General features: G+C 38.3%; 1 protein-coding gene across 2 annotated transcripts in view; it reads left to right on the top strand.

Annotated features, from left to right (window-relative positions):
* The window catches only part of LOC145440285 (V-type proton ATPase subunit H-like), a 73587-nt gene extending 53409 nt beyond the window's left edge, over positions 1 to 20178 (top strand). The window contains exons 2-14 of one of the 2 annotated variants that reach the window (XM_080317851.1): positions 1174 to 1297; positions 1355 to 1504; positions 2298 to 2501; positions 3919 to 4023; positions 5278 to 5313; positions 6401 to 6498; positions 7785 to 7977; positions 8982 to 9077; positions 9393 to 9475; positions 10662 to 10787; positions 10850 to 10951; positions 11831 to 11944; positions 18985 to 20178. In XM_080317851.1, coding sequence (XP_080173977.1) covers positions 1211 to 1297; positions 1355 to 1504; positions 2298 to 2501; positions 3919 to 4023; positions 5278 to 5313; positions 6401 to 6498; positions 7785 to 7977; positions 8982 to 9077; positions 9393 to 9475; positions 10662 to 10787; positions 10850 to 10951; positions 11831 to 11944; positions 18985 to 19018 — 1428 coding nt within the window. In that variant the 5' untranslated portion in view covers positions 1174 to 1210 and the 3' untranslated portion in view covers positions 19019 to 20178. The remainder of the gene's footprint in view (positions 1 to 1173; positions 1298 to 1354; positions 1505 to 2297; positions 2502 to 3918; positions 4024 to 5277; positions 5314 to 6400; positions 6499 to 7784; positions 7978 to 8981; positions 9078 to 9392; positions 9476 to 10661; positions 10788 to 10849; positions 10952 to 11830; positions 11945 to 18984) is intronic. The other variant, XM_080317852.1, reaches the window with a different exon arrangement.
* The last annotated feature ends 242 nt before the right edge of the window (positions 20179 to 20420 follow it).

The raw sequence follows: 20420 nt of genomic DNA, 5'->3' as shown, positions 1-20420 counted from the left end.
ATTTCTACGGGCTGTCCAGTTGGGTCGTTCAATGTGCAGGCTACGAATTGATTGTATAAGGCAGTAATCTTGCCAAAGATATCTCATAACAAAATGGTATCCGTTTGGAATACAGTACAAATCTAGTTTCCCAGAACCGTGAGAAACGGTTGACCTTGATCCGCCTTTTTAAGAAGCAGCCTTTTTGGCAAACTTATTTGTAACTTGATATTTTCCGCTGAAGAATATTTAGGCTAGTAGTCTTTTACACGTACGAACAAGGGTGGTCCCTCATTTTTTACTTCATTGTAAACGATTTCTACCATTCCTTTTATTATTACTTCTTCAAATAATCTTAGTTTTGTATGTCAGCCGCCCATGCAACACGCATTGAATTGTTTACCAATAGTGCATTTTAATTGTTCTAAATTTCATTATGCACCAAACCAGTGGTTGCCAACTTTCATGATATCGCCCCCCAGTGGGCGATTTTACGAAACAAGGGTGCGAAAATACCAAGGGGTCGATAGGGTGGCGAAAATATTACATTGTCCAGTTAGATATGTTTAGTTAATACGGCCCAAAATGCACGTGACTACGGCTTATTCTGCATATCACGCGAAGGTTGGTCAACTAAAAAAGGGGTTAACTCAACGTAAAGTAGACGCAGGAACCGGTTTTTCGAGCACCTACTCGGAAAAATGACGTTTTTTGTCAATTCACCAGCGATCAGGGTGAATAAATTTCCCGTTTATATGTCCTCTTTTCCGGATGCGTAAATATGGGGGTGGGGGGCGAAAATTTGTATCGAGCTTGATAAGGGGGCGATAAGTCGAAAAAGGTTGAGGACCACTGCGCCAAATGCAACAATGCGAGAATATTATTTCTTCTGGATACAAATTGTTTGCTGTAGTGTTCCTTTGAAAAATTGATCATTTTGGAGTATTTTCCTACAGATTGGTGTTGAATTCATGTTACATCATTCTCGGTTTAACCTGTTTGTCTGACATGAATACCGATACGGACCCTCCTTTTCTTGTGATACGTGAGTGAATTCACTGGTTGCTTCTTTTTATGCAAATTCTTCATTTTTCCTTGTGCCTTTGTATTTCAACGCTGTCTACCTGTACCTAGCTTTAGAATGTCATGCTTTGGTATATCAAAATGTTATTTTCATGTACTGTATTTTTGCAGCGATTCTGCCTAGCTTAGTGCAAGTACAATTCGTAAAATGAGTTCGGATCAGCTGCTACCGGGATTTTCTAGAGGACATGCCTTGCAGCTGTCGTCTGTCCCTACAAACAGCATGCAGGCTTTGGTAGGTTTTTCAAGTAATAGGCTATTACACTGCACTGTCTTATATCTTGATTCAAAGACTGTAGCCGTTCGCTCCAACCCGGTGCACTGGCAGTCATACCTCAACTCGCAAATGATATCTCCGGAAGATTTTCAAGTAATTTGTGCTTACGACCAGGCAAAGACTCACGCTGCTAGAGATAAAGTCATTGCGAAACATGGCGAAAACGTATGTTTGTGTTTAATACCGCATATTGCAGAATGTAAACACTGTGAGGTCTCGTTTAAAATCTAGCATAGGATGTTGAACAATAACAAATGAATAATTTTTAATTAAAATGGTCTAATGTGCTCTCAGTCTTAATATACTTCAGTCTATTGTAAAATGACTTTGACTTGTGCTTGTACATAAATTTCAAATAACTGCAACAGATAAAGTATATATTTACTAATAGGACTCTGGTATTTAGTCTGTACTCCAATTTTGATGATTTCTAAGCAAATTTGCATTTTTTAGTAGTCTCTTTAACGTTATCCTCTTCCTTATGTGAAAACCAGGCTTATTTTGATGTTTCCTATTGGCTGATACAGACATCAGTAACAAAATACTTCTACCACTTCTGAGTAGCGACAATCCGATAGATAACTTCTTTGCACTATTCGCTTGGTTTGTCATTGAAATTGAAATCTTCAGCAACTTTCGCAACAGTAGTAAGTAGTAATGCTAGCATTCTATGTTCCAAATTATATCAAGGCGAGCTAGACCTCTAGATTTGTGTCATTGGTGTGTGTGAAGATTCACAACCTCCTGACAGAATTGCCCGCTAGTATCTAAACCATGGAAAATAGTTGTATAATAAGTGATTCTGTTGGCGAATGTGGTTCATCTTTAAATTTTGTAAGTTGATAGATAGTGCTGTGAATCACTCACTCATTTAATCCTACCTGAACCTGAAGTAGCTTTGACCAATCTTGGAAGGGTATATTCTGGCTACTTTATTAAACAAGTGGGTTTTGGACAGTGCGCTCGGACGTTCATATCTCTGATGCAACGAATCTCGAAAGAAGAAACAGTAAAATATGTGGTGACAGCCGTTGACGATATGCTGGCAGAAGACCCTGGGAGAAGCAATTTATTTTTTGAATATGCAAAGAAAACCAGGTCTTCTCCATGGGATGGCTTCATGAATTTACTGAACCGTCAAAATAATTTTATCATCCATCAGGTAAGTCATGCAATGAAGTGGGTAGGCTACTTTCAAATGATAACAATTTTTCCTTTGTTGTTGTGTCAATTGACTTGAAAACTGCTAACCTATTTCGAACATTATTACTAGTTCTGTGATTTTCAACTCAGCTTTTTTATGGTGATGCCTTAAATTCTGTTTTGAAAATAGTCCATGGTCCAAAGGTCTGCAACCTCGAGGAGATTGTTACTGGTCTGCGAAAAGTTCGTATGCAAAGGTTCATATGATAGTGGTCAAGAGCAGTGATAACAATTGAATTAAAAAAATTTCTTTTTCCCAAACGCGTGTAGTAGTATCGTAGGCAGGGGTCTCGTATGTCCAAACACCCCTTTCCAAAATAGAGTAGCCCTCCTTTTTGAATCTATGATAGCCTGTAAATTGATTTTAATGCAACACCTCTACCACTGCTATACACACCCAAGGCTCACATTGGATAACGACCTTCTACTGTATGAGCTGCAATCAATTTTCAATATTGAACATCTGTGTATTTAAAGGCTGGTTCGCGAAAAAATTTCCATTTTGAAGCCGGTCCGCAAAGCAAATAAGATTTGTGTGGCCTACCTCACAAATTTCTGTTCGAAGTATGGAAAGAATTCTTGTTACTAGTGCATAGATTTTATTCGAATGGATAGCACTGATACAATACAGAAACATTGTACCATGTGTAAACGCATTTATATCAATCTGTATCAAAATATATAGCACATCCTGAATGACACTGCAATGAACATAACATCCACATAGAGAGTGAATAACTACGAATGCTTCGTGGCTATCTGCTATCCAATCGTGATTTTGTGAGCATCTGTGACATTGTGCCGGACATCCAGCTATCATAACGAAACCTGCCATTTCAAGAAGGCGAAGCATGATGTTCTATCATGCTTGTCATAGTCCATTGGCCGAGAACTGCTGTACTAGAAGGCTTACTTGAGCAGGCTTTTCAGCAGTAATTCTGCTTGAATTCTGCCTAAACTGATTTGCCTTCATTGTGAACTCGTACTGACATAATGTAATGTCTCTCAAACTTTAATTTTATGCAAGACAAGATATCAAACTGTACTCATCTGTTACACAACATAGCTTATGTTGCTCATTTGACCCCTTTGGAACACTGAGCCCTACCTTTTAAATAGTATATTCATATTGAAAAGAACCCGAATATTTTCGGCTGACACTCGTCAGGGGTAATCGTCAGCAACTAGTAGAGAATTGGAAAGAACATTGTATATCAACAATCGTATCACAAAATATGACGTCACCAGCATGAAATTTCGAATGAGAGAGCGTTCAATGTACTATTTTTAGGTGATACACGAACTCCTTTTGAGAGCTCCTTTTGAGAGCCCTACCTATATATCAATATTATTATTATTTATCTTTTTCTTCTCAGACAAGTCGGATCATCGCCAAATTGGCGTGTTGGGGCAAAGAGAAGATGAATCGTAAAGATCTGGTGTTCTACATAAATTGGATCAAACATCAACTTGTTTCTGGAGTATGTATGGAATGGAATTCATCACAGTTATTAGATTTCCTTTTTAATGTCAACTTCACGTTGTCTATGGTTGACCGTAAAATGATATGGTATGCCAAGATTTTGTGATGTAACGAACCTTGAAAGGTAATTTATGAATTCTAAAGTTTTGTGAGAACCCAATGCAAAACTGGGAAGTCACATCATTGCTAATTTTTAAGTACCGTAAAGTGGGTTACTTTGGACTTCGGACTAAGCAGTAAAACATTTAAATGGTTATTGATGGAAAAGTGTTGCCGCTGGCGGTCCAATTCTTACTCATGGGGCAACAGTACCACAAGTAGTCTCAATAAAAGATGGATTCATTTCACTACCAGATAAACTTGACTCAACATTGATAAATTAATGGCAGGGGTCAATTTCTTCAAAACTGATGGTTATTAAACTCCTTACAACCAAACACTGACAGCATGTGAGCCATAGATTCAAAACTTAGCAGCAGATACCTCTAAGCAGTCTGTAATCTATGGAAAAAATCTCAGCAGGCACCCCCTTAGATCAATATAAGAAAAGGTCATGTCCAAAGTTACCCCCTCAAATTTTATCAGAATGGGTAACTTTGGATAGCAGAAAATATGATTTTTGGAGCTCTGGAAAGTGCAAAACGTAAGTGTATGTGGTAAAACAACATACAATGACCTAACTTGTTTAGATTGCATACTCTTCGATCACATTTTTATCGTTTCAATTGAGAAGAGGAAATAAAAACTAGTTTGGATTATTGTACAGCCCGCTATTCCTTGTATGCTGTGGTTGGTAATTTTGGACAAAATATATCAAACTGCACTTGCACGGAGGCGTCTATGTTGTAATATTGACACCGTGTGGTTGGGCGTATGGCAAAATCAGACGATATGTAATTGCAATGACTAGTTTTATAGATTGTTGATGTTTAGTAATCAAACAGCAATCGCTGAGTCAATGTTCGCGATATTTTACTACCTCTATAGGGTTGTGGAATATGATGTCAACATTTGAGATGTCCATGTTGTCATCATGATTCATATGAAACTTGAATGTGAAGTAAATTCTTGATGCTCAGATGTTGTAAGGCTATATGAATATCGTTGCGGTGACATGTCAAAATTAACGTAATTAACCAATTTTCATTGTGGTTTGGGGTATCATCGTACGAGGCCTGCTCACTTATTGAACTGCGCATTGTCTTCATACATAGTGCAGGCATATGTTTCAATGTTGTCAATTTCTTTCAAGGCAAGCAGCAATTCTCCGGGTATCATGCAAAGCGAGGTAGTACTCCAACTATTTGTGCATGGCTGAAATACGAGATACTAACTTAATTTGACGTAGCTAGCAATATAAATCATACCAATTTACGGTAGATCACACAAATGAATTTCGCATCAATCATGTGTTGAAAGGGTAGTGGCGTATCAATGTAAACTGCTTCGTAAATCGTAACATACACATTTCATTTCTATTTTGCTTGAAAAGTTCATTATAGTAGATAACTAGAATGACAAACTTGGTATCTAGCCTACTAGCTTGAAGGTTCAAATGAATGATCAACTTCATTCTACATAACCCCTCCCGATTACACTGTTGTGGTAGTTTCTAAGAAGTTGAGGATAACAAAAATGTCATTGGCCTTGATCAATTAGGCGTAATCAACCTTGAATGGTCAACCTTTCATGTTTTTTTCGAAATTTATGAGTTATTGCTTCTGTAGTGATCATGAGGTAGTATGTGTTTAAAAATATATTTTTGCGATACATAAAGTATCATATCTATGATAGTTGGTGAATTTAGCCACAGGGTGATACATTCATGGGGTTAGTTATGTAGCGGTACTAGGTCTGGGTTTTAATGGGGTTTTCGCCTTCGCGTGTTCATAATCTTCGATCAATTTCATCTGTTTTTTATTGAATCGTCAATTCCTAGTATGTTGAGGCATAATATAAAGCTTTACAAAACAATCATTTTCGGATATTTATGTAAGCTGATTCGATTGAATTTTGCATGATTTGTGTGAAACTTTTAATTTCGACTGTTATCAGTGATGTTCTTACCTCAGCTTTGTGCTCACAGGCTGAATCTTAATTTTTAATGCTTGATAAAAGAATGCTCAAGTGGGCCGAGTCGCCCGAGGGCTGGGCATGTTCAATTTTATACACACGGTACGAACATAGATTACACAAACCACTCTCTGAAACAGGGCAGCTGCATCATTTGTGACTCTGTGTCTGGGAAGCTGCATGAATTTCAATGCAACTTTGATTCCTGACTTCTCGCCAATAAGATATGGAAATACCATTCGTTCAATGTCGTTTTCCACCTTGCATATATCACAAGCATGTGACGTTCTGATCTGTTTCAGGTTACGGATTTCACTCAAAATATCCTGCACTGTTTGCAAATGATGTTGAGGGTGCCCGAATATCGAATAGCGTTTTTCGAGACTGACGGAATGGCAGCGTAAGATATTTCTTGGGCTTTTTCTGAATTAAAATTTATTGAAATAAAATCTGCGAATGGGCGTACTTTAGTCTCGTTTTAAAGATAGTGGACAGTGGTGGACGATTGTCCTGTTAATCCTTATTAAATCATTCAAGATCTTACATCTTAGCTCTTGCAAGATTTAAGTAAAGCTTAAGCCAAGTTCTAATCTACTTCAAGTAACAGGGAATCAGCTCAGAAAATCCTTGGGCAAGTACATTCTAATTTATGATGACATGTCCCAGTGTCCCACCCTTTTAATCGTCAAATAGCGTATGGCAACTTTTCAAATTGTCAGACACCTCTTACCAGGGTTGTGACCAAGTCGCAAGGTTCCGAGTCACAAGTCAATCTCAATTTTATAGTTTTGACTCGATTCAAGACGAGTCATTTACAATTCACAGCCGCGCTAAGGACGAGTCCAAGTCAGCTAGTAGAGGACCTGGTCCAAGTTCATTTTAGTTCAGTCCGATTCAACCCACTTTTTTCAACTCTGCTTGAGTGATATAGAAGGGCTCGCATTCATAATATCGTAATATTCCTCAGTCTTGATAGTTTTTGGCCCTTATTTCCAAGTATCAGGACTGATAGACGAAATACCAATAATGTGGTGACTTTACTATTCTTCAAAGTTACAATGAAATGTATGTATTGGCCGTTTGAGTCTCGAGTCCTATGACTTGGTTCGAGTCATGCACAATGACTCGAGTACAAGTCGAGTCAACCCACAAATTGACTCGAGTGGAGTCATTTTGGGCATTTGAAAAAAATTAGCTGATTCGAGTCACCAAGACATCGCAACTCCAGTCGTGACTTGAGTCATTACCACCCTGCTTTTTGACTAACGAAAATTGACTAATGCCACTACAAGTTATTCACTGTTAAATCACTATATTCAATTTTAGTTACAAGTAGTTTATAATTCTTGCAATCATTACGACTATTGACTTGAATTGCAATATTTTGGCTGTCCAACGTATCATGTGACTCATGTCTTGCCAATAGCCTATTGGCACCGTTTACTGAATGGCATCATCGACTAATTTGAGCAGTTTTTACCCCACTGGAATTTGTGGATTTGGCGATAATTCACTTATTAGGATTTGTGAGTTTGAAGTAACCCTCTGTTTTAATTTATATACAAGTGCATATTCGGCGAAGGCAACAGACGTCACTTGTCTTTCCAACTTGTAATCGATCTGTTTATTATATGTAGTGCATTTCAAACCTTTGTTATATGGTACTCATGCATTTTCCTCTTTCAGACTCATGACCGTGTTGGGATTCAAGTGCGGTTTTCAAATCCAGTATCAAACCATATTTTGCATTTGGCTGTTGGCATTCACCCCGGAGATCGCGTTGAAACTGAATCAGTACAACCCAGTACCTGTGCTGGCCGACATTCTTGGCGAGGCCGCCAAGGAAAAAGTAACAAGGATTGTTGCAGCCACGTTCAGGGTAAGCCTTGTTTGGGCTTGGGGCCGGGTGATTCGATTTTCAATCGAGTATTAGGGTTTGAGTCAAGCATTTGAGTATCACTGATTACGACGTCATAGCAGTATGCAAGATGTGGAAAGTTGAAATATGTACCTTTTATGTGACCGCAATAAATATTTTGCCTGTTCTACATCACAATAAAGATAATTTGGTATTATTTCGGCCATGCCCATCTCATTGGACTTTTTGAAAATGCTGTGGGTTGATCACGACTTCTCAAATATTCCGTTTCCAGGAACGGGCGTAGCTTTGTGCTATCTCTCTGGGTACTGTGATTACAACGATTGAGGTTTCAAAGGCTTCCTCAGTGGAATATACTCTTGAAGCTCTAATTATCATTGATAAAATAATGTGCAGTGTTTCTTGACCTTTTTAGCGCTCGTACCCCCTGACCTTTTAATAAAATTTCTCGTACCACTGTCAATTTTTAACATATCTGATGGTACCTATATTAAAATTAAAAAAAATGGCCATGGCATGAAATTGCACGTAACGCGTAGAAATTTTCGAGTTGAATAATTGGCCCAGAAAATATTCTACTTTTGGTTGGTTTACAAAAAAATTTTGGGTATCGATAGCGTATTGGCCTAATTCCACAATGCATATCGCACCCCCTGATTTGGTGCTTCGTGCCCCCCTGGACCCCTAGTTGAGAACCCCTGGCCTAGTGGCAAGTACCGCATAATTTCAATGCTCGAAAAACTCATCTCTCACTTCTCGAGTCTAAACGCTAGAATTAATGCTCGATTCAGATTCTAGTACTTTAATCATTTAGCTCAACCCTACTTGTGTTCTTCTTATTCGGTTATAGAATTTCATCCCATTGCATTACCGGTACTTCAAGATTTCGGTCAACATTCGGTTATTTTGTATTCGCTGTTGCAGAACCGTGTTTTTGAGACAAGCCTGAAACCATTTGATATTTCATGGGTGAATGTGTATAAATTTCCTGATGCATTTCCCAGAACATGATTGAAAAGCCAGGCGACATTGAAGTTGTGAAAACTATTTCGCTGGCAATGATCCATTGCAAAGTTCTCAAAAATCTGGAGATATTGCAGGTAGGCACACCATTTAGTGATTCAGTGTGGTGGTCAAAGTGGCAATCAATTTTACTTCTCACAACAGTGTGAATGGTATTGTAGTTTTCTTGGAATAGATATATTCTCAGAAAGGATATCTTATTCGTGGGTAAAATTTTCCAGTATACTTCAACTAATGTAGCCTACTATCAGTATTTACTTAGACCTGGTGAGATCAGAAGCATGCTGCTAGTTTACCCCACAAATCTACGCATGATGCAAATAATAATGGGACATTTACTAATATGGAAGTTTGAGGTCTATTTTAATTGGCAACTTCCAATTTGTATACAGGACAAGCAGTTCGCCGACGAAGACTTGACCGAAGACATTGAATATCTTGTCGAACATCTGACTGCTTCACTACACGATCTCAGGTATGCTCACGAATCTTGTGATCCACATCGGTGGTTCTCAACATTTTTGACCTCGCGGACCACTAAAACTTCAAAACAAATATTGCGAACCGGAGAACCTTCAAAAATCAAAATTAACCCTAAATTTAACTGCGACAAATGTATACAACTCAAATGTTATATATGAGACTTCATTCAATACTGCCTTTTTGATACTAGATACTCACACGTGGCTCTATTGAAGTTTCTGCGAGATTAAGCTTCCAAAGTCAGCTGTTAAAGACCACTTGATTGTGATTGTCCGTTTTTCAAGAATTGCGATTTTGCTATTTGCTATAGCCTCTATTATACTGCCTTAGTGTCGCTTAGTTGCACTGTTGGAATTTAACGATGTCTTTTTAAAAAGTCTCTGTAGCTTTCACACAATTTGTCCAAAACTAGTTTTAGGCTACTTTTAATCAGTCTCTTACATCTATTGCGGCATTTTGGCGCTAGTCTCTCGTCGTCGACATTTGAATTTTTGGAATGATGGGTGTTTAGAGCGGTGATTAACATCACATCTCAGTTGATTAACACTAGCCAACTTAACGTTGTGCCTGTTATGCTGCATGAACCTTCAATTGTGCCTGCCGAAACTAGCGGCCAGCGGACAATTCTGAAGTTTTAAATTGCTGAAAACATAGGATTAGTACAAACCTCTATTTATGATGCTTCTTTCTGTATAGGGAGCAAATTCTAATGACGATTTAATTTTCTCCCAGAACATAATTCAACTGAACACTTCCGATAGAGAGTGGAGCAGTAAATTTTGATTTGTCAAGTTATAAACCCTTGGCAAATGAAGTAATTTTACAATACTGAAGTAAGATTTTCTGTGACCAATGATGATTTTACAGTCATCACTATATAGCATTTTCATCTCTGTCTTCCATAGCATATAAGCTATAAACGGTGTACAATAGTCATGAGTTTGTTACAACTCCTAGCTTTGTTTGATATATTCTATAGCGATTGTTGCGACTTTAATATTAATTATTAAAAGTAACTCGGGAGAACCAATGTGACGATATATGTTGCTGGCTAACGAGTGGAAGTAGAAACATATCACATGATTTAATAACTATTTTGATCTAAACCACCACCCTTTCGGCTTTCCTTTTATTTTCTCTCCGTTGATTGCTCTCTTACGTTACCAAAAATCTCACAGCTCCTTCGATGAATATTCTTCGGAGTTGAAATCTGGACGTCTCGATTGGAGTCCCGTTCACAAATCCGAGAAGTTTTGGAGAGAAAACGCGATTCGCTTGAACGAGAAAAATCACGAACTCCTCAAGTAAGTTCTGATCGAAACGAGATTGCACCTCGATTGAGATTTGCCAGCTTGTCTTATTTTAGGATCTTGACTAATCTCATGGAGAAATCCACGGAGCCGTTAATTCTGGCTGTCGCCACTCACGATATCGGGGAATATGTGAGACATTACCCGAGAGGAAAAAAGTATGTACCGTTCTCTATTAGAATTGGTAAATTTCTATTCTTTTGGCTGAATATGATTACATTACCAGACGTGTTAGAGTAGTCAGAGTTGGTTCTCAAGTGTAGGTAGGAATTTCCAAGACCCATTAAACTATTTTAAGTGCAAGTATAATAGAAGGCAAAAAATACTCAAGTACGATAGGTAGTTTTAAATAATAGATTTGTTCTACATGTCACATGCTTTTATCAGTTAATGGGAAACGGCTACATTTGAAAATGCAAGAAAAATAGAAAAATTTGAATTTCAAAAAGTGTTGTTTATATATGGTCCCAATCTTCATGACTAACGCAAAATGGCTAATAACATTACGAATTGATGCAATACTTGAAAATATAATCAGTTATCTGAATGCAGGGACTATTTCACGCGGTTCTTATGGCAATTTCATTCATAAAAGTCGTGCCAACTCAACCCAAAAATGAATCCAAATTGTGTAGAGCAAGTGGTTTTGTCTATAAAAACCTATAGAAATAGTCTAAGATATGGCCGCTTTAGTAAATAGTACAATTGATATAGGAAAGAACCCGGATATTTTCAGCTGACACCCCTGACGAGCTTCAGCCGAAAATATTCGGGTTCATTTCAGTATGAATAATTGATTGTATATTGAAGTTCTGTAACTCCATGAAGCTGTTTAAATAGTGCAAGTAAGAAAATGCAATTGATTATTCTGAATAAGTGCGACTTTGCGAGTTCTTAGTTACTGACCATCTCTGTAAATTGCCAGTCGGTCTTTTATATAAGAAACAGCGATTGCAAATCAGTTGTTTTGTTTTGTGTCTGCCCTCCCCAGTCCCCACTTATCACTAGTTTTAGAGTCTCTGTTATTCTTGACGCAGAATTATTGATCAATTGGGAATCAAGCAGATTGTCATGAAGCTGTTGGCGCATCAAAACTCTGAAGTGAAATACAACGCTCTGATTGCGGTGCAAAAATTGATGGTGCATAACTGGTGAGAATTTTTCTTTGGAATATAGATGTTCGGAACACGCGCCTTGTGCGATAGATCTGTCGTACCGAATTTGTGTGCCGAGAACCGGGCCGGAGGAACCGATCTTGATGAATTATGTGACTTTTGGTGGATTTACTAGTAATATTTTGAAATGTTTGCTATGGGATATTGAAGTCTCTCTCCCGGTGCTCAAATACAACACCACACAAGGCAGTGATCAATTTAGTGGGATATTATCACAAGGCATGTGCAAAATCGAGTTCCTGGGTGAATCAAGTCAAGTATGCGAGGACCACCGTTTATAATGTCATGTTGGTAATAATAACTTTGAAGTTTTAAATATGCATAATTTTGATCACAAAAAAGATGCCCGTTATATCATCCTAAATAATTTCGTTTTGTGGACCATGGTCAGTCCGTGCCTCTTTGTGGCCTTTTTGATGCTGAGATACGACTAACCGAGGTTTCGAGACTCCAATGGTGCAAATAAAGTAGATTCAAGATCGATGTTCTTCATTGATGAAATATTTCTCTTGGTGTAATGCGTACACTTATTCAACTAGAAAATAATCGACTTTCACTACTCTTCTTGTGGATGTTAGAGTAAAGGATCGCTACTGATGCGTGTCGTTCGACATCCTTCTATCTGTTCATGACATCGCATTGTGTCTTATCGCATTATACATTGTGTGTGACTTGTTCAGATGAAAAATATAACCCAACGATATATTCTCAGAAGTCAGAATCATTACAATTGATGCTCGACTTGGATTTGAGTATTCCAATTGTTGTGCCCAGTCCTAATTATCACTAAGCAATTTGCTCATATACTTGTCAGTTATCTTGAAGGTACAACTCTTTGGAATGCAAAACTTGAGCATGTGACTTAATAAACCCCAAAAGTGACCCCTACCCTCTAACTCAGTGGTTCCCAACCAGGGGTAATTTGTAATTTTTAGGGGGGAATTTTGCTTAAGAATTGTAACGGATTGTTTCGTTTCCGAACTGTCAAGTAGTCAACTAGTTGTTTCCGAGCGTACATTCCTTTTGGCAGTTCTTTAGTTGTTGCTGGAAGTATGTTCAAATGCTATTTGAAATCTCTAGTGACAAAATATGCTAAACCTCGTGCAATATTGCCAAAACGGAAAGTGACTAACTATAATTTCTTGTGCTATATTTATTAGCCAGAGAGCAGAAGGGACCATGCCTCTAATTAATTATTTAGTAAATTTGTTTAATGAGCAATAAATAGACTATTTTGGGGCAAATTCATTTAACCTGAAAAATTTTTTTGCACGCATTGCGAGATTTAGTATCACTAGAAACTAAAAATGAATAAATTAACGCATTAAATACGATTGATTTACAGAATTGAGTAAAACTGTGTTTGCAATTACGAGATGACGGTATTTTTTAGTCTCGCTTGAGGCCGTAGGGATGCATCGGTCTAGAATTGCGCAGTAGGCTAGTGCAGGACCATTAGGCAAGTGCATATCCGCGCTAGGACACATCGTGACATATAAACATTTTGCGAAATCTGCGAATCCGCGAAGTGTGCTCGGAGAAAGATCGACGTTGATAACACTTAGAATCCAAAATGACCGAAAAATGTTCACCGAAACCGTCGATATTGATATGACTGCGCGGCTCCGAAATAACGTCTGCATCAGAGGTCTCAAACTCAAATGTGCTCGCGGGCCAATTTCCTAGTTTTGATGACGCCGCGGGCCGCAAAATCAATAATAGGGATATCCAATGTATAATTTCCAAGTAGGCCTTATTTGACGGGACATTGCAGACAGGCATTCCACAAACATCGTGAAAATGTAATTTGCTATTCTACTATTCACGCTTGACACGGAAAAAAATGACATTTTGAAATATTTTAATAAAATTGTTTTTGTGCCTGGCATAATTTTTTCCAATTAATGAGTGATAGACATCATGCGAGGGGATGCATCGTAAAACTGTCGGGTTATAATATTGCAACTAGTGGGCCTTTGACGTGCCACAATTTTATGTAGAATATTTTAAAATCTACTGAAGATTGATCTGATATCAGAGCATTTGAGCTGTGTAGCTATTGTTACTGTCATTGCCCAAGTCAAATTAAATCAGCGTTAGATTTTGCCTTCGATGTATTGGAACATATCAATAACAACTTAAATATAATCACTATTGAGCCATAGTAATATCATTGCTTCTTAACCTCTTTAGCGATCGTACCCCTTGTGCTTCCAATAAGATTTCTCGTAGCCCACGTCCATTTTCAACACAATTTCTGATGGTACCTATATTAGACTATTTTCCAGTTAAATAAATTGGCCAAAAAATATTCCACAGCATATAGGCCTAATTCCACAACGCATCTCGTACACCCTGATATGGCGCTTCGTACCCCGATGGGGTTTACAGACCCTGGTTAAGAACCCCTGGAATAGAAATGTCCAATCGGTGAAGAATTCATTGGTGTTATAGCTGTAGAAGGTACTACTTTACCTTCCTCGCCACCGATAATAACATGGATAAAGAGAACAAACAACACCTAGCATGTAACCAACTATACGTCACGGGGGTCACAGAATACCAATGGTTGCCATACTGATCTGATTAGATAGCTATATACTTAATGCAACGCAAGCTACGACCTTTTGATATATTACTATTCTCCATGGCAGTTTCATTAATTGTTGCTTCCGTAGGATTACCAAGTCACCGTTCCGAGTCGCAATTCCTTCTCTGATTTTAAAGTTTGACCCGACTCAACTCGAGTCAATTATATTTAAATTCCATAGTCAATCCGAAATCGAGTAATTTTACGAGAAGGTCGCACCAAACCGAATCACAATTTTCAGTCACGAATCATCAACGGGTCGTGTTTTATTATCATAAACTAGAAATGTGACGTAATAGCTGATCTTCAACCGCATGGTAGCTTTTAAAAGTGATGTTATGGTGAAGTTTGTTGAGATTTCAGTGATTTTTACAGTAGTTTTAGCGTGAAATTCAAGTTAATATATTTAAAAAGATATATGGCACGTGAATATATTGTTGAATACTTGAAATACCAAAATGACGTCGCGGGCCGCGTGTTTGAGACCTCTGGTCTACATGTAGACCTGATCTTAAAATCTGAGCCCAGCGGTACAAATGCGACCCGACGAGGTAAACATCACCCCGTCAAGAAATACGAATTTGTAATCTTTCGAGTATCCTAGCGACAATCTTTACCGGAGGTCACAAAATAACAACATGCTTCAACAAGGTAATGTGGACCCATCCCAAACTTCATTAATAGTTTTAACTGTGTGGCATGGGTGTCCTAAATTTTCGAAGACACCATTTCCATCAGCTCCTGCACGAAATCTGATCACTTTATAAAAACATTCACGCGACTAGTACATTTAGGCATGCTGATTTTTCACAGCAGTTAGTGTGAATTGTTAGCGAAGCCTTCCAGACGTTGTGTTGAATGGGACGAATCCCATTGTTTTTTGGAGGTCGACAAGGCATTGTTGCGCCCCTCCTTGACACAAACACTCTGTAGCGCCCGTCTTATTCTTCAGTCAACAATTGCGTACGAGGAAAAACGACCTTTTTTAATCAACGGTCTGATTTCTCCTGGGGAGGAATTTTAGCTCAAATTTCGCCTAAGGGGTCCACGATATGAAAAAGTTTGGGAACTACTGCTCTAAGTCTAACCCACAAGGTCAAGTGTCACATGCTCACATGCCCACTGCAATTTCGGTTATCCAGCATGAAATAAGCGAATCCGAGATATCTTCACCATTCTTTCCCCAATAGGGTGGAGTGAAAAAAAGAAAATTTTGAATTTCAAAAAGTGCCTCTGATATTTGGCCCCAAATCAAAAATGAATAACTTCTATCATAATTTCAGGTTCTTACGCCCTCTAGTGGCCGAGCTTATTCACCAAACGAGTCGAAAATAGCTAATTTTGCCATATCCTGATAACCGCTTATGCTAGAAAGCCAGTTTTGGGTTTAAAATCTGTGGAAGCAACATGTTTCTATCTCACTTCCATAGAACTTTGTCCTGAAAATGTACAGAAAAAAAGTTACAAGCAAATTGTCGATTTTTAGACCGCCATTAAAAGTGTTGCATGGTTGTACCAAATTTGCAATGCCGATTAGCATGTTACTGTTTGTTACATTGCTGCTTTAACAACGAAATCTTGTTTGAAGGACTTATCAGTTGATTTTTATATCAACCTAGTATAATTTGGATAGTAGAGAGCATGATTGAACTTTCTTCATAGTTGCAAAGGAGCTACATGACCATTGGATTTGGTGCAATATATTTTCCATAAATGAGTTTCCTATTGCATGAAAAGTCAATCAACTGATGTTGAAATTTAGACAACTAACTCGGTATCACAAGAAATCTAGAACATCAAATTCTTATAAAGAAATGGAAACTACGTTCTTGCAAGATATTGATAGGCTTTTTGGCATCTTCTGCTGCGATAGCAAACAGAGAGATAAAATTGCACTCCAATGGGGCTTAAGGATGGCACCGAAAGATTTGAAGATCAGAAAACAGAGCGCAAGGGAAAATGTTTGGTTGACGGTGTGCCTCTTTCATCAGCTGACGAAAGATTTCGAAGGCAGTCAAGCTTAATCCAACAACCGGTGGGGGATTCTAATGCAGGTGCCAGCACTTCTATTGGGCAATTCAGCTTTAATCAAAGTGATTCAGAGTCAATGCAATCTTAATCAACATCTTCTGGTAATGATTCAACTTTTATGGGAGGTGCTCAACCATCAAACCAAAACCATGTGTTGGGGATCAACTTGGCAAGAGTTTGTGAACGGTATAATGTATTGGACCTTACAGGAGCTGCTGCTGCAACTTGTGTATTGCAAGATGTTGGAATAATAACTAAAAAAGTGATTCGTTTGTGGTAGATCACGGCAAATTACGAGGGGAGAGAGAAAGGTGCAGAAAAGAAATACAAAGAAGAGAAGCAGAAAACTTAAATCTTGTGTATGGACTCTACTTCGATGGAAGAAAAGATGACACTTTGAATATGGTTGAGGCACCAACTGGAGAATGCTCTATGACAACAGAGCTGGAGAAACATATTGTTTTAGTAGGAGAACCAGGTCAGTATTACCTCGGTCACTTGTCACCTCCCAATGGAAAAGGTCGTGTTTTGCCAAGAAATGTATCAGTTTATTTCCAACACCAAACTCTGCAAAAACCCAGCTGTCGTGGGATCAGACAGTACAGCTTCAATGACAGGGAGATTCAAAGGCTGCATTCGTGCAATGAACTTCTACAAAGACCACTACAATGGGCTATCTGCTTGCTTCATGGTAATGAGCTGCCATTAAGATATGTTTTCACAGCAATGCGTAATTCAAACACGCAATACAATATTATAAATTACAACTTTCAAGGCGGATATGTAGAATGGCAGCTCATTATCATGAGGCAAGCAGATAGCCCATTGAAGTGGTCTTTGTAAAATTTCTTCCATTGCACGAATGCAGCCTTTGAATCTCCTTGTCATTGAAGCTGTACCGTCTGATCTCACAACAGCTGGGATTTTGCAGAGGTCGGTGTTGGAAATAAACCGATATATTTCTTGCCAAAATACGACCTTTTCCATTGGGAGGTGACAAGTGACAGAGGTAATACTCACCTGGTTATCCTACTAAAACAATATGTTCCTCCAGGTCTGTTGTCATAGAGCATTTTCCAGTGGGTGCCTCAACCATATTCGAAGTGTCATCTTTTCTTCCATCGAAGTAGAGTCCATACACAAGATTTAAGTTTTCTGCTTCTCTTCTTTGTATTTCTTTTCTGCACCTTTCTCTCTCTCCTCGTAATTTGCCGTGATCTACCACAAACGAATCACTTTTTTAGTTGATTATTCCAACATCTTGCAATACACAAGTTGCATCAGCAGCTCCTGTAAGTGATACAGAGTTAGTTGACTAAATTTCAACATCAGTTTATTGACTTTTCGCGCAATAGGAACTCATTTATGGAAAATACATTGCACCAAATCCAATGGTCATGTAGCTCCTTTGCAACTATGAAGAAAGTTCAATCATGCTCTCTACTATCCAAATTATACTTGGTTGATATAAAAATCAACTGATAAGTCCTTCAAACAAGATTTCGTTGTTAAAGCAGCAATGCAACAAACAGTAACATGCTAATCGGCATTGCAAATTTGGTACAACCATCCAACACTTTTAATGGCGGTCTAAAAATCGACAATTTGCTTGTAACTTTTTTTCTGTACATTTTCAGGACAAAGTTCTATGGAAGTGAGTTAGAAACATGTTGCTTCCACAGATTTTAAACCCAAAACTGGCTTTCTAGCATAAGCGGTTATCAGGATATGGCAAAATTAGCTATTTTCGACTCGTTTGGTGAATAAGCTCGGCCACTAGAGGGCGTAAGAACCTGAAATTATGATAGAAGTTATTCATTTTTGATTTGGGGCCAAATATCAGAGGCACTTTTTGAAATCCAAAATTTTCTTTTTTTCACTCCAACCTATTCCCCAGGCTGTTTCCTATCCACTGAGACTGCTGCAATTGAGCGTAATCTCGTGACCGACTTGCGGAATAAAGCTGGTATTTACCTAACAATACCATATGTCCTCTTGCTAGAATTTGTCCTCTTTTTTTAAGAAAACCGAAATGTACTCCGACGGCGCCCAAATGTCCTCTTTTTACCCTAATCTTCCTCTTTTATTGCCGTGAATGTTAGGCGATAAAGTAGGGACAACGAAAATGGTGATATTGGCAGAAAAGACAAAACTAGCATTTCTATACGATTGATGCAAAGTTTGACTAAAAAAAGGTCGCACAAACTAGCCCATCCGGTTTTCGGGCACCGGCTGGGAAAACTGACATTTGTTTAGTCAAACCACGACCGATCACCATTTTTAGCAAAGATCTCCCGTTTCATTGTCTGTTAATATCACTTGTAAAAAGTGTCCTATTTCACGGATCTCAAAATATGGTAACCCTAATTTATCCCAACATATATTTTGCTTTCAGGGAATATTTGGGCAAGCAGCTGGTTTCGGCATGAACGTTCAGAAACGTGACAACAGTCTTAGAGTCCGTGTTCACTGTTCACCTCCAATCCTCGTGTTATATAGAAGTATATTGCTGTGTGTTGTTGTTCTGTGTATGAGATAAGTGCGTAGTCACATACGTCCTGTCCGTATCTGCATTGTCGATGGGCTTGGCCGGAATGACTCGATTCTGCATCGAGTATTAGATGTTGATTCCAGTATTCGAGCATCACAGATTATGATACCAGTAACATTGAAAATATATTTACGTGTGTTGTGACCAGAAGGAATATAATGCCAGTTACACATCATCAAAAATTGCTTTTGACTATGCTACAGCTTGATCAATACTGCGTTCAAGGGTTTTCTTCCAAATTTCGCTAGCTAGTTAAAAAAATTGTTGGGTTGCCTAAAAAAATGCTGCACATAAAAATTGAGTCAATTCCAATCAGTAGAAACGAAGCTATAAAAATGGAAGATTTTGGATTGATATAAAAAATACCTTTTTTATTGAGTGTCGTGTCGCTGGCTACCCAATGAAATCGTCAGTTTGCCTAAAAATCGATGCATAGTAAATTTGACTCTATTCCAACCCGTCAAGCAAAGTTATTCGAGTCGAAAATTCATGATTTGTAGAAAATAGTATTTATGGTGGGAAATTCTATCAATTTAATATGCCGAAAAATTGTTGCTTGATCTTTCTAGTTGCCTTGAATCAAGAATATATATTTGAAATGAATCAATCTAGTTTTCAACTAGCCAGTGAAATTTTGAAATAAAGTTACTTTGAACAACTCTTATCCACGAGAATATAAGTAGCCTTGTCCAACGCTCTTTAAATACTCAGCTACTCTGTCGGAGGGAAAGATTGTAGACACTATCTACTCATCGTTGAAGAACTAATGGAAAATCAACTCCCACTGGTCGATTCGGATTCGAGAACTCTAATCGTTGTGTCCAGCCCAAATTGTCGATGGTGCAATTTTCTTCATTTACTGCCGACGGAAGAATCCGTTTCATTCGCATTGAGTTTTCCGTTCAGGAGTCGTCATCCCAGTGTCGTCTCGATCGTGAATATTTCGCGTCATTTTCATCCGTATAATCATGTTGGTATATGCAAATATTGTTGCTTGTCTGCTTTTTCTCTCACAAATATATGCGTGACGTCTCGGCATTTTGCGTGTTGCGGTGTAATTCGGTCAGCTACGCTGAAATATCTTCCATCAATTTAGTGCATAGGTGTATGGGAGGAAAAACTTCTAGGGAAGCGCCAGTAAATTTTTCTCCCAAATAGACAGTGAATCACAAAGGAGTTATAATGCACTTATGAGCAATGTTCCCTCTAAGCTGCGCAAATGCGCAGTGCTGAAGCGGTCTCTGCGCACAGAAAATCTAAGTTGCGCACAAAAAATCCGA

Source organism: Botryllus schlosseri, chromosome 6 (assembly GCF_051294905.1).
Source record: "Botryllus schlosseri isolate E-star chromosome 6, Bs_hap1, whole genome shotgun sequence".
In the NCBI taxonomy this organism is placed as follows: Eukaryota; Metazoa; Chordata; class Ascidiacea; order Stolidobranchia; family Styelidae; genus Botryllus; species Botryllus schlosseri.
The sequence above is the reverse complement of the archived record's forward strand: the minus strand, read 5'-3'. Positions and strand labels throughout refer to the sequence as shown.